Below are 14,488 nucleotides of genomic sequence, written 5' to 3'. Positions count from 1 at the left end.
TTATTATAAAGGTAATTGCGTATTTTTTATTGTAATAAAATAGAATATAGGTGAATGTAAGTAACATTTGATAAAGACACGGTGTTGTCGAAACAATTGTCATGTCAAAATATATAATTTCGTGAAAATCTGAACTTTTAGTTCTCATTTATTTTGATAAATGGATTTTCATCAAGTAAAAGCCTCCTCCTCAGTTCAGTTTTTGAATGTGAGTAGGTTCCGCTATATATAATTTACTATTTCCTCGATGTCAACGTATGACTTATTTGATCATACTTTCTAATAACTTGTATTTTGCAATTTTTGAATACTATTTGAGTCCATTTGTTTTAAACACGATGCCTTAAACATGATTTATAGATGTAAATTCTTGTGCATTCCTCGTCATAAATCCAGGAAGTTTTGTTCGTAATAGGTTGGTTAGGATTGGAATAAAACACAAGAGTATGAAAAATGGCACATAGTATATTATGTACGTATTGTATATTACATAGAATCGATATTCATTTATTTTTTTAAATTTATGTATACCATAATCTAGAGCTGTATAACTAACTTAACATTCTCTCATCAACACGCATTGTTCTGACCATCTTACTCATATACTCGTTTTTATTTATTTATGTACTCAAAAATTAAACGCGTTCGCCTTAAAACGTTTATACGCATGTTAAGGTTTTTAATCAAGCAATTTTTTTTTTATTTGCTGCCTCTATTTTTACGAGCCCCCACTAATCGAATGTTGGATTAACTACAAAAATATATATAACGCAACACGACTCGACTCGTAGGACAACAATAGTTGGAATCCAAAAAAAAAAATGGACCGATAATAGGGCGAGACGCGGAAAATATTCAAAGAAATACTCGTCAATTATTTCGTTGAATATTTCGACGCACATATCCATCAGTTTTCGCTGCCGTTTTCATTCGAAATAAAAAGAAAAAAAAATGGCTGCCGCTGGAATGAAACTTAAACGTATCGAATTAACTAATGAATTATTGCATGGAAAAGAACTCAACGTCAAAGTTTTCATTCGTACAACAAAATGGACGTCAACAGCATCGACCGGAATCTTCAATATGAAGCGACAGTCGAAGCAACATCTATCAACAACTGAAAAACAAAATATAAAACGCTACAAATCTAAAAATAAAACGTTACATTGGGTGTTACATGATTATCTAAAAAAATATATGTATGTAGCTATACCTAAGCAAAGATTACACTTACGTAAACTCAAATTAAGGCTTATTGTTTAGTTCTGGGTCAGCCATACGGATTTTTTTCGGAGAAAAACCATATACCAATAATTTTAATTAGCAGTGGTAACAAAGTTTCCTAAATCGCCCAGTATTTAGTGTTCACCAAGAATATCACCCCGTATATAATAATAATTGTGACAAAATTAGACTCTTTTCAACTTGCACAGGCAACAGAAATCAAAAGCAAAAAAATTACAGCTTTGTTTGAAACATTACATTATATTAATAAGATTAATTAATAAAAAAAACACCTAAAATCTATAAATTATCGCACGAAATAAATTAGCAAGGGGCGTAGTTAAAACAGAAAATGGGTAAGGGGGGAATAACCTACGTCTTGGAAACAAGGAAAAAGTACATTTGCCTATTTAAAAGGTGAAAAAATTCCGCGATATTTACAAAATAAGTAACTCCCGTTTAATCATATACAAAAATACTGGCTCGTCGATACTGACAACGCGATTATGTTGGCAACAATTCTCATAATAACCTACGCAATATTTACAAGAGTAACATTTTTAAAAATTGTGGTAATCGAGCAAAATATATAAGCGACCATTCTAGTCGTTCCGTGGAGGCCAACATAATCGTGTTATGTACATATGTGCTTAGGTGCGAGTGGTTCGAGACGCCGCGCATTACAAATATTTAAAAAATAAATCGCTTATCACATACATGTAAAAAAATAAAATTATAAAAGAAATGGCACCGTTTTGAAAATAAATAATTTAATCATAAATTGAGCGACACCATACACCGTCGATCTCAAACGCTGAGACCACAATTACACGGTAAAAAATTGATGCGTTGTCACAATAAGGACTTTTAATTCTCTACCATGAGGACCATGAAGAGGAAGGGCTCAAATTTGTTCCGGATGTGTAGTCGCATGTTTTTTACCACAAATTCCAAAATAAAAATAAAAACGGTAAACGGGAATCGGACGGCACTTTACTGTCCAAGGAATGAAATACTATTTTCTTTAATTAATGTAACAGTAATATCGTATGTCCTAGTAACGAAGTACGGTATTAGGGAAACGAACAGTCCTAGATGAGCCTACATTAACCATAATCAAAGTGATTACTATTTTACGAAAATGCTATTTGCCCCATCTCTGCAATGAAAGTATACAGCATTCTCATCATTCTTGCTATGTGTGACGCGATTACGATTGCTTACCTTGCCACCAGGTGAAGTTTTCTGTCACAATCGTAATCATATGACCATATGACTTTTTCAAGTCATCAGATGACAACATAAAATATGATTGGAAGAACTGAACGCTCACAAAAAAAAAATGAAAAAGAATATCCGTTTCTAGGAAAACGATTTAAAGATGAACGTTTGTAAAGGATGTTCCAAAATTAAATAAAGTGTTATAACTTCAATAACTTTTTTTGTATATAAAATTCGGCTGTATTTCCTTCCCATCAAGAATTAGATGACTACACAACCGGATTTTAGGGCCGGCGGATCAATCAATCAATCAATTCAATTGAAACTAAAAAAAAACTACTTAGGAAAAATTATTAATAATACGCATCGTCTTGTCATATTAGCAAATGGCAAATGAACGAGAGATCAAGAGTAATACTTCGATTAAAAGCTTTAAAAAAAATAATGATGAGCAGAATACTAGACCTAAACGGATAGTGCGTGTTGAAACAGAGTATTTGCTTGGGCGAATTTGGCACATCGACACATTATTAATATTACATAAATAACATTTACATAAATAATACTTGGCGCGTTTCTCGAACCACAAGCCGAATATTGTCCGGGGGGGGAGAGGGAGAAAATGCCCGACCCTCTAATCACTGGGACAATTTGTTTTTTACGGCAACAATATATTTAGAAAAATCGGGCCCGGTGAAGAAGAAACCGCATAATTTGAAACAACATTAACCGCTTTGCTATCCTTAAAAAAATATAATGACGCGTTTATACGTGACGATGAATGTGACGACGACAATGCCTTTTTGTACGAGTGTGTTTTCAATGTTGTTTATATGTACAGGTGGCGGTACTAGCAATGCTATTGCGGCTGACCGGGAGGGCCGCTGTGTGGCAAGGTGGTCGGCGCGCCCTGGAAAGAGACCTACACATCAATGAAACTCTATTCTATCGCTTCTTCAATGCTATGTCTTTACCAACGTTAGAAATCAAGCTGTTGTGCTCAAATCAGACTAAACATTTGAAGCCCGATTTATCTATGTCCATGTTATTACGAAATAACAAACCCGTTATACCATTTACAATCTTTTTGATTACTCCCGCGTCGGTTGTTGTTCAATCGACGTTGCTGACGTTTCGCCAATCATCTTTTTGGCTTCTTTCTAGCTTAACTAAAATTTCTTTGCATTCTACTCTGTACCTGCTTATATATTGTTTGAGGAAAGCGAGACATAAGCATTTCTATGGATTCTCGGATTTTTCTTTGGCAGAAGAATAGACATGCCATGATGATGATGTTTGGCAATTGACGAACAGTTAATTTGTTAAAGTTTTAAAGATTCTTCATGTTGTTTTAGCCTAGTTGATATTTTTGGTTCAGTTTCTCCAATGTGTAAACTCCTCCCGAATTTTTGTCTGTGATGTGTGAATAAATGTTGAATATCAACTCTTGTAGAAATAGGTCAGATTTTACAGGTAAGAAAATAAATACTTGAGTACTTTTCACATCTATAGTGAACTACTACTTGAGTTTGACTTGCTACCTGAGAACTTGCAGCTAAGTCATTTGTACTGTTATGTGAATCAAGGGTATCTAAGTCTTCAAAAGTTGATAATTCTTTGAATCTTTCTTTCAATAGTTTTTTTGATGCTTAACTTGAGTGAATTACCACATATGCTTTCATGTGGCTTTATTTTACTGAGTTTATATTCCAAGTAATTTTCATGTATTATTGCAGCTAAATCCTTTAAAGTGATTCTAGCAATAATACAAAGCTACAGTCTTATAGTTGTACAGCCGCAAACCACAGTTTTGTTTTTGTTATTCCTGTTGGGAATCATAAATATTTTCTCTGACGTTCTAATTTTCTTTCAGGCCACAGGACACAATCTCCATATTACCGTAACTCGCATAGCCAGGGTTCGAAATGTTTACGTAATTTTATTACGAATGACACAAAAAATAATTTACTTTATTTAGTTTTTATTTTTTTTATTTAGTATTTATTTATTTACAAAACCCCAGTTCCAAGCTCTTATGACGGTAATATTAATCATGTGTATTATGATCAGAAAACGAAGTTGCAGTTTTAGCATTTGCAGGGAAATCATAAAAACCAACATCAACTAAACAAGAATAATCCCGCGAAACTACTTACAGGTAATGCGGGATAGTGGGATGCGGGGAGCATATGGTGTGGCGTGGGTCCCAATTTTGGCCCGTCCTCCGCTTTCTCTTCCTCTCTCCGCTTGAGACAAGCAGCTTTTGGGTTCAGATTCCTCTCTAAAATCGAAACAAATATCTAGTTCTCGCTCTTATCGAGAAATATTTAACGAACGTCCTACCTCGCACCTGCTGTTCGAGGGTCATTATCACCTCCACTGCCATATTAAGGATACCTAGTTTCGTCTGCGGTTTGTCCGTCTTCAAGTGCGCCATGCACATTCGCCCCAGTTCTTTAAGGGCTTCATTTATGTCGCGAATACGTATCCTAAAACGTACAGAACCAATTTGAGACGTTGAGTGAAGAGGATTTTGATTTTTCATGAGAGTTAATGTGAGGGAAAATTCTAATGTTACTCATTAGACAGGGGCTGCTCAATGAGCTCCATAGTTAGGGCTTGGTTAAGGTCACCAAAATCTAAGTTACGAAGTCTGGGGAAATATATCACCTGTTTTGTAAATTAATGAATGACTGTGGATTTTGGGAGAAACCGCCAAATGGCCTACAAATAATTACTTAAACAAGTACATTTAACAACACGTATATAACAGAGAAGTTATGTTGTTTCAATTTTGTTATCCTCATATTTCGAAACAAACAAAGTAATAATAAGAATAAGAATACGAATAATAACAATAATAATATTAATAATAATAATAATAAATAGCAAGCAAACAAAATTATATCCAGAATTAGATATGGGCAGCAAAGGGCTAAGGTCGGCCATTTGGCACAGCCAGATACAGTCAAAAATTTAGCATTAAAATAACAGATATACAGAGGAACAGACAACGCTTGGAGTGGGAGCGGGAGAGAATTAGGGAGAAGGGAGGACTATTTGTTTATCCAAAATGCAATTTTCAAACTTATTCTGCAAGATCAATAGAGTCAAAGAAAAATCTATTAGGGAGATATCTTGATTAATTATTTTTACAACTTGGTTAGTTGAGAAGGGCCTTTTTAAATGGTCTTTTCTACGGAGGTTCATATTGTCGACATCCGTTCGAAATGTAATTTTGTTGTATTGATAGGAAGGTACGAGGTTAGCGCCAAAATTTCCCGGCCTGACATAGATGCAGCTCCAGTACCACGATAACACTTTGTCTTCTTTTAAATATATATCTTAGTAAGCGTCGAAAAAAAAAATTAAAGTCTTGCGTCAAATAATTTTTTATTGACAGCATTTTAAACAAGACGTGTCCGAAAAAATGTCGAAAATAACGCAAATAGAATATAGAGCGGTTATAAAGCTTTTGACAAAAGAAGGGTTGGTTAGCACTTAAAATTATTAAAGAAAGGCTGGATGGTGTGTACGGCTAAAGTTTTCCTGTAGTGAAAGAATGGGCAAAACGTTTTCGCGTGGTGGAGTCCCTTGAAGATGATTCAAGAACTGGTCGACCAGTGGAGGTCATAACAGAAGATATTGTTGCGATTATGGAAGAGGGGGGTATTGAGTAATCGACGTTTAAAGGAAATCTCAGAAATTACTAAGCTTTCTGAATCAAGTGTTCGTCGAATCCTGCATGAATGATCATTTAGCTATGCATAAGGTTAATGCAAGATGGGTTCTTAAAACCTTTCGGCTATTCAAAAACAACGCCGTGTCGAGTGCGCGGTCTTTTTTGGAACTCTGTGAGTCAGAACCGAAGCCTGTGATAGAAACTATTGTGACGGGAGATGAAACTATGGTTCTCTATTATGAACCTTTATCGAAAAAAGAATCAGTGGAGTGGCGTCGTAAGGGTGAAGCACCTCCAAAAAAATTCAGAGTCTGCCAGACAACAAAAAAGATGATGGCCACGATCTTTTGGGATTGTGAAGGAATTCTTTTGATAGATTTTAAAGAAACTAATACAACAGTTAATGGTAAATATTACGCAACATTATTACATAAATTGCGAGACTGCATAGGTGTAAAACGTCGAGGAAAACTGACCAGAGGCGTGCGTCTTTTGCACGATAATGCACCTGTCCATAATGCTGGTCTTGCACAAGCTGCCATTTTAAAGTGTGGGTTCCAACAGATAGATCATCCTCCCAATAGTCCGGATATGGCCCCCAGCAACTATTATTTGTTTGGATATTTGAGAAAGGACTTATATGGAAGGCGGTTTAACGACGAAGTTGAATTCAAAGAGGCTGTTTCAGCTCATTTGGCAGACAAACCAAAAGAATATTTTTTTAAAGGGATTGAGTTGTCAATAAAGAGATGTAATAAGTGTATTGAAGTTAAGGTAGATTATATTGAAAAATAATAAAAAATTGTTAGTCTACTTTGTTTCTTCAGGCCGGGAAATTTGCCGCTGCCCTCGTATTGCATATCGAATAATTTTGTAATCGAATAACAAAAAGTGAAGTTTATATCGATGAAACCTATTCAACCAGCCTGATCTAACTAGATATGGTGAAATATGAGTTGTAGGTCTAACTCCATATAGCAGTCTTAGTCAGGAATTTTGAACTTTTTGAATATGGTACGTCTCTATATTACCTGAACAAAGCATGAACACGGTGTTACAATGGTTAATCTGTAACAATACTATAGTCTCGCAAAGAAGTCTTTTAGTATCCTGTGTCACTCTGTAGTCCCTTTGCATAACTAATGAGGTTTTATTACTCTACACCATTCTGAAACAGACTCTAATACACGTTGGAAACCGGCGCGGCGCTTACAATTTCTGCTTTCTTTACGATTTCAAACATGGCAGCAATAGACTTTTATCTAACAAGAGACTTTATTTAAATTGATTCGTCCAAGAGGCCCACCAGTGAGCAACCCCGTCAACGCAAAGACACAAAAGAATATAGGCCAACATATACTTTCCAATGGTGATGGAAAAAATTAATGATATCCCACCTTTCCCGGGCATTATTAGCTTGCCGCCTCTCTTTTTCGCGCTGCGCTTTGACATCCGGGTCTAAATCCCCCTCCTCCGTTTCGTCCGCACTGGAACAACTACCACAACTTATGTAATAGCGTTTAAAACCGCAGATGATAACGGACACAGTCGCACGTTACAGGGGGGAGTATCACCATCGTCGAACGTCAGAAAACCATTTGTCACAAATCGTTGAGCACGTCGACGAGGTCGATATCTCCCGCCGACGCGAGGCAATATGGCACGAACATGAAATTGAATCCCCATCTTTCTTGTGCTCTTTTAATTTTTGACACACACTTTTGTCGTTAAGAATGTATACAGGCCCATATTCGATGCGTTGTTGAGCAAAACGTGCAAAGAATAATAATATCCAAACATACATAAAAATAATTGTAATTAATCTCTACTATACATGCTGGCCAAATTCTTAATGACGAATGTTACGCAAGTCAAATTTTGCATTCGGTTGACGTTTTACAGTCTATATTAGACCAACTCTGTCCTGACGAGGCAAATTCAAACTAATTTGCGACAAGCCAACTTTGTTGAACATCTGCTTTATGCAGTTGTGTTTTGAAAAGCATGTGAAAATCCCCTACGTTTCAGCTAAGGCAACAACTACGTAAAGGTACAAACTTAATTTTGTTCAATTATTTTGTCTAATTTTTCCATTGAGTTCAAGGTTTAAAAATGAAAATTGGGGAAAAGACCTAAGTTTCATTTTTGCCCTCAAACTTTTCTTTATGGGGATATTTTTAATTTTTTGGACAAAAATAAAAAAAATTTAAATAGTTTTTCATATAAAAAGGTGCACTTGTTAAAATGCTAAAAAAATATATACTGGTTTAGTAGTTGTTTGAGGAATGCTGATCGATTTAATAAACTTTTTATTATTAACAGAAAAACATTGTATAAGCAGGTGCAGATTTATACGTTAGATGTTCGAATTCAGCAATACATAATCGCAATTTTCAAGAGCAAACATAATTCTTTGGAGTGGCCGTGGTTCTCGGATGAACATTCTTGAATTATTTGCTTAAAGTTCCACAAATCAAGGTTCAGGGATTTATGTCGGCGGAACCTTGGTGTCCAAGATAAGCATTTGAACCCAGACCAATCAACGATATGGAAATTATTTGTTGTTCATCTGATCACAAGTTACTGTCTAGTAGATGCTGATTCATTGATGAAAGTATATGTTGTAAAAAATCAGAGTTCTGCTGCTTGTGACAATTCTGAAAAATCGCTCTTACAGAAAAGATCTTAATGCAATAATTCTTGTACTTGTATATAGTGAAATCGGTGCCATAATTGTGACACGATGTACACTTGCCCTTGCCATATTTCTTACATTTATCGTGGAATACGCAACATCAAGATTTAAGATATTTTCTATTGTTTTTCTTGCCACTCGTAGTTTACAGAACTTACCTTTTTTGCTCGCAGTGTCATGATTTCTTAAACAAAAACCAACTATCAAAAATGTCTAAAATTAATCCCTCAAACGAAATCGAGAGTCTGCAGTGTAAGCTTTTAGGTAAAACATATTGTGAATAACTCCAAAACCAGTGTTTTTGTCGATAACAATTTCGTAGAGCGTTTTTTGACACACAATATATGTTCAATATAACATGTCCAACTTAACTGCGAATTAAAATGTTGTAATTTAAAATTATTTCTTACCAAAGACATTTTCATAAAATTTCACCACACTAGTACAACCCTTAGGATAGTCTTAATTTTATATGGAAAACAAAGATTCAAAAAACATTTAATATTTTGTAGTGGTACTAGACAGTTGTTTCTTTTTGTCGAGCCCTAGTCAGAATCAACGCACTTAAAATGCAAATACGCAGCTTCCGTTGGAGATCTACAACTTGGTCATATTTTAAAAATTCAATCTAAAAATGGCTAGAGCACTGTCGACTTGGTGATTAGATTTTAGATCGTTGTTAATTCGTAAATTGAGAACTGTTTATATCTAAAAGGGCTTTTTTCAATGGAGAAAATGGATAAAAAATTTCAACAGATGCCTTTGTAGTAACATTGACATTTTGTTCAATCCGTTTAGTGATTTTTCAACAGCCAAAGACTCAAGTCTGCTAAAATGGTTATCGATCACATTCTACATATTAGAAAAAAGTGTCCTTATATTTTGCAGAGTTTATAAATTTAAAATAATTGCTTGTTTCTGTGTCCCACAATTAAATAATTTTCGCAAAATAATAATCACAATGCATGAAACAAGCAACAAACTGCACTTGTTTTTTGAACGCTTCTAGTCTTTGTACCTATTTTCGAAACTCAAGTTTCAAGAACCAAACATGGCTTTTAAATATTGAAAATTACACACTATTGAATGACAATTTTCACGTTTCTGATGTTGACTGAAAGTTTTCAATCTTATTGAACCATCAATAGATCGCATTGGATTTTACCCTATTTCCTTATTATTGTCCAATTCACATATAAAAAAAAAATAAAAATTACATTGATCTTCTAAACAAAATGAGCAGTCAACCAACAGGGTGTTAATTTCAAGAAAATAAGTTTATATAAAGATGGATTCGCAACGCGATACAGGGCGTCAAAAAAAAACTATTTTCATTACTTTTTTCTTTATATTTTCGTTCAATAACACAGCAATTAGACGAAATTCGAGATATTGGGTATATTGTTGGAGAGAAATCGAAATACCATGTTGATCAAAAAGTTCGCGGAATTTATTCAGCAAATTAAAAATAAATGTTTTTTCATCTAAATCAATATTGTCACCTTGATTCAATCGTCGAAACATTTTTTACATTCAATTTTCGGTATGTCCATTAGTCCTTCCTGCGATTTTTCCATTATTTCCTGTCGGCTGCTGAAACGCGTTACCCGTAGTTTTTTTTTTACTCGATTAAACAGAAAGAAGCCACTGGGAGCCAAATCAGGTGAATTCGGTGGCTGTTGTTGCTTTTTGTCAAAAAATACAAACAATGGTTCCATTGTACGTTCCATAAGTTTTCTGACCACAATTCTCGTCTCTTTCGGGGAATTGGTTCACGCAAACGTCTCTAAAGGCCCAAATAATACTCTTTGTTTACTCCCATTCTGTCAAAAATTCATAATGCCACTACACCGCTATAATTCGTGAAAACCGTGAGCCTTGCCTTGTTTTAATGGGTGAAAACGACGTTTTTTTATCTTAACTCATTTGGTGGACGTTATTCGTTTGCCTGATGTCTGAATTGCGTATTTATTGTACTCATAAACCCACGTCTCGTCTTCAGTAATGATTCCGCACACTCACCTTTTCTAATTTTAATAAAAGTGTCATGATTTACACTGTCCATACACATGGAAAGAGTTAACTTTTCACCATTAAGGATGCAGCAAAAAATGGGTTTCAAGTTAAACCTGCGTTTGAATTTTTTAATTCTGATTGATCAATTTCCAAATTTTTGAAAAAATGTATTTTTTATTCATTGTATTATCAGGTAAGAAGCCTAATAACTTAACGCATGCATCAATTCGTCTTTACATTAAATCATAAACACTTTTGAGTATACCTGGAGTCTGATTAATAATGGCCCACAATTCAAATATTCTATTTCTTAGATCTTGTCCATTTTGGATTGGAGTTTTGCGACTTCAAGAACTCCACATAAAATAATCCAAATGAACGCGAGTCTTGTGGACATACTCTTACCATCTAACGGTCCAAGGCTTCAAAAACCTTCAATATTCATCGTCATTTTTATCCAAAACGGATGATTTTAATGGAAAATACTAAAGTAGGTTTTGTATGCAAAATTGACTGGAGAATAGCTCCACCTAGTCAAAAATGAAATACGAGTACGACACAAAGAAGTTAAAGTTATGGTTAATTAAATTATTTCAATTTCTCATCAATATATCCAATATCTCGTCCAACTGAGACGTTATTCAAACAACCAAATAAAATAAGTTATTTTGGACCTCAACCTCAAAAATCAAGCCGTTGGGGCCACACGTTCGTATGATCTTTGTATCTTAAAATTAGTCAAAGACCCACCCTTTAGCGTTTGCATGAATACTTCATTGCACTCTGCATTACATTTGAAAAAAAAACAGAACGGAATTGTTCCATACGACTTTCGATGATTTTCTTGTACTTAATATCCATTATGCTTATATATATGGCTGCCTCGCTTGGCTTGTCACAAATGTGTTCGATATTTGTATTTAAATACACTTTACACATTTAATTCCACCTGAAACGTAATGTGTATTGTGGTAAAAAACAAATTTGGTCGTGTTGTGATACGTAACATTTGTGATCTGAATATGGGCCTTGGGATAGAAAGGGGAACCAGAAAGGAGGACATTGGAAGCGGTGCTCGAATGTGTGTGTTTACATACCGTTCACGAACGTTATTGGCTTGCCTACGCTCTTTTTCGCGTACGGCCTTGTTGCTGGGGTCTTCGATTTCATCATCGTCTGCGTTGCTTGAACAACTATCTCACAGTTATCACAAGTATAGTTACGAATAATAGTCCATTCAAAGGGAAAGTTTTTGAACAAATGAGTACAGTTGTTATAGTTAAATAACAGTGTGGTTAAGTTGACTGCTCGGTTAACACCAGTTGGCCACACTTTTTGATATCTGCGCAAGCGCTCGAGAAAAAGAAGAATACAGCCCTCAAGGAACGGCTGATTGATAAATTGTATTAAAAGATGGTTTCATTATCTTATTTATCAGTGGGTCAGTAACATACATTTTAATGTGAAGAATATGTATATTCTATTGTTTACATAATTGTAGGGATACTGGTTAGGTGGGAAATAAGTGGATTCAAATTTTAATAATAAAGAAAAGGTTATTCTCTTTTCTCTCGACAAGAAATACATAGAAATTATGGAGTGCCGGAAGACAGAGAGTATAACCAATCAACAGAAAATAAGAGATATCAAAAAGTAATTTTGCCTTTCCTTATAGGTCTTTAGATCTATCCCAATATCAAATAACTCCAAAATATCCTGTTCGTCCATTAAATTTAAATTAAGATTTTGATTAATTTATTCTATACGTTACGCCAAAAAATTTCTTCAAGGTTCAATGTTGGACGTAGTTTAACCACTGATGGGTCAATTTGATCGGGAGTTGAACATGGTTCAGCTCATTGAAGAATGGCTAGGTTAGATGTAGACTTAGATCAGTGGTGAACTTAAACCACAACCCGAATTAAATGACTTATTTTACGTGTTAGTAAATATTTGTGAATTATAAGAGTTTCAAAAAATGCAATTATAGAAAATCATAAAATAGGTTACATCAAACAACGGTTAGTTAAAAAAAAGGAAGACCTACCAAAAATAATGAAGACGAGTTGGAAACTAGTACAGAAAGAAACGCGGCTAAGAAGTATAACCCTGATTTCTCAACGTACACTTAACGTTTGGCAATTTGGAGAGTTCAAGAAGAATTTGCAAACCCGATATTTTATTTTGTTTTTCCTGCTACAAATGTTGCACATCCCAGTAATCCTCAAAGGCAGTAAGAAACTGCCATGTTAAGGTGCTGTTCAAAGAAAAGATATGAGACTGCGTACACCAAAAAGATTAATAGATTATATGGCAGTAATAAGAACATTACATCTTATCCTCGTGGGTTATGAGTTTTGGAAACAATTGGCATTAGACTAGAAACACCAAAAAGATTAATAGATTATATGGCAGTGATAAGAACATTACATCTTATCCTCGTGGGTTATGAGTTTTGGAAAAAATTGGCATTAGACTAGAAATTAACGAATTATTTATTCAAACAACTTTTCTTTAATTTATCACATAAACTACCATAGGCTGCTACTGTAACACTATTTACAAATCTTCTGTATTGAGGAATCAAACTTGCTGACATTTCCCCATTCATCCAGTTGGCTACTTCAAAGCTTAACTGAAATTGGTTTGCATTCTACTCTGTACCTGCTTATATACTACACACACAAACCAATACCTACATGCATTGTCACACCACCATCTGGCTCAAAAATCATCAGTTATCAACTCTCTTGTTTACAGATCCATAAAACTATCTGGACTGAATCGCTAAACCCAGAATTAATACACCTAACATCTTATCTTCTCTCAAATCCAGAAGTTCATGACATTCCATGCATAAGCGGCAAGAAATATATTTAAAAAAAACTTTCAAGTAAAAAATTTTCAACTAAGCTAAAAGAACATGACAGAGCCTTAGGACTATAACAAATAAATTCATCAGCACACAGACACACACAATCAGGAAACCGAACATCAAATCTTATTCAACAAAACTAAACTTCTTACATGTTCTTTCCTTTATCAAAGAAAAATCCGAGAATCTATAGAAATGTTTAATCAACCAAACGATCTTAACAGCGACTCTTTATCATTCACCAACAGGGGGATCAGTTTTCTCAGATAATGTTCATGTCCGCCCCTCCATCGCTTTCAAACAGTATACAGGTACACAGTAGAATGTAAACCAGTTTCAGCTAAGCTCTAAAGAAGTCAACAGTATGATTGACGAAACGTCAGCAAGTTCGTTTCATCACTAACCGACGCAGGAAGAATTCAAAAGATTTATAAATAACTTTCCTTTGGTTTCCGTCAAGTAACCAATCAGCCATGAATGACTAATGCACACATAATTCTTGTTTGGAAACATTTGTTCAATGTTCCTTAAGATTTTGCAAAAAATCCACGACATTCCAAAAGAGATAAGTAAAATAATAAATAATCAAACTTATGTCTTACAGTAATTTTAAAAAAAAATCAGGCACTGCTTTGTACAAGTTTGAATATCAGAATTTTGCTGTAGCACAAAAGTTAATATCTGAGTGCTAAAATTATATCTATTGGCATATTTATTAAATACGACTCTAGAAAAATCCCAATTGAATGCTGGTTGATTTTAATCTAGCTGTCGC

General features: G+C 34.6%; 1 protein-coding gene across 7 annotated transcripts in view; it reads right to left on the bottom strand.

Moving 5' to 3' along the window:
* Positions 1-461: 461 nt before the first annotated feature.
* LOC132696772 (protein daughterless-like) overlaps positions 462-14,488 on the bottom strand; it is a 114,871-nt gene continuing 100,844 nt past the window's right edge. For 4 of the 7 annotated variants that reach the window (XM_060661829.1, XM_060661804.1, XM_060661786.1 and 1 more), the window contains 5 exons: positions 11,936-12,031; positions 7,525-7,623; positions 4,789-4,934; positions 4,602-4,726; positions 462-3,367 (listed from right to left, as the gene is read on the bottom strand). In XM_060661829.1, the coding sequence (XP_060517812.1) occupies positions 3,305-3,367; positions 4,602-4,726; positions 4,789-4,934; positions 7,525-7,623; positions 11,936-12,031 (529 nt within the window). In that variant the 3' untranslated portion in view covers positions 462-3,304. The remainder of the gene's footprint in view (positions 3,368-4,601; positions 4,727-4,788; positions 4,935-7,524; positions 7,624-11,935; positions 12,032-14,488) is intronic. The other 3 variants (XM_060661795.1, XM_060661822.1, XM_060661812.1) reach the window with 3 other exon arrangements.

Source organism: Cylas formicarius, unplaced genomic scaffold (genome assembly GCF_029955315.1).
Source record: "Cylas formicarius isolate icCylForm1 unplaced genomic scaffold, icCylForm1.1 PGA_scaffold_10__41_contigs__length_53128322, whole genome shotgun sequence".
NCBI classification, from domain to species: Eukaryota; Metazoa; Arthropoda; class Insecta; order Coleoptera; family Brentidae; genus Cylas; species Cylas formicarius.
This window is presented reverse-complemented; position numbering and strand designations above follow the sequence as displayed.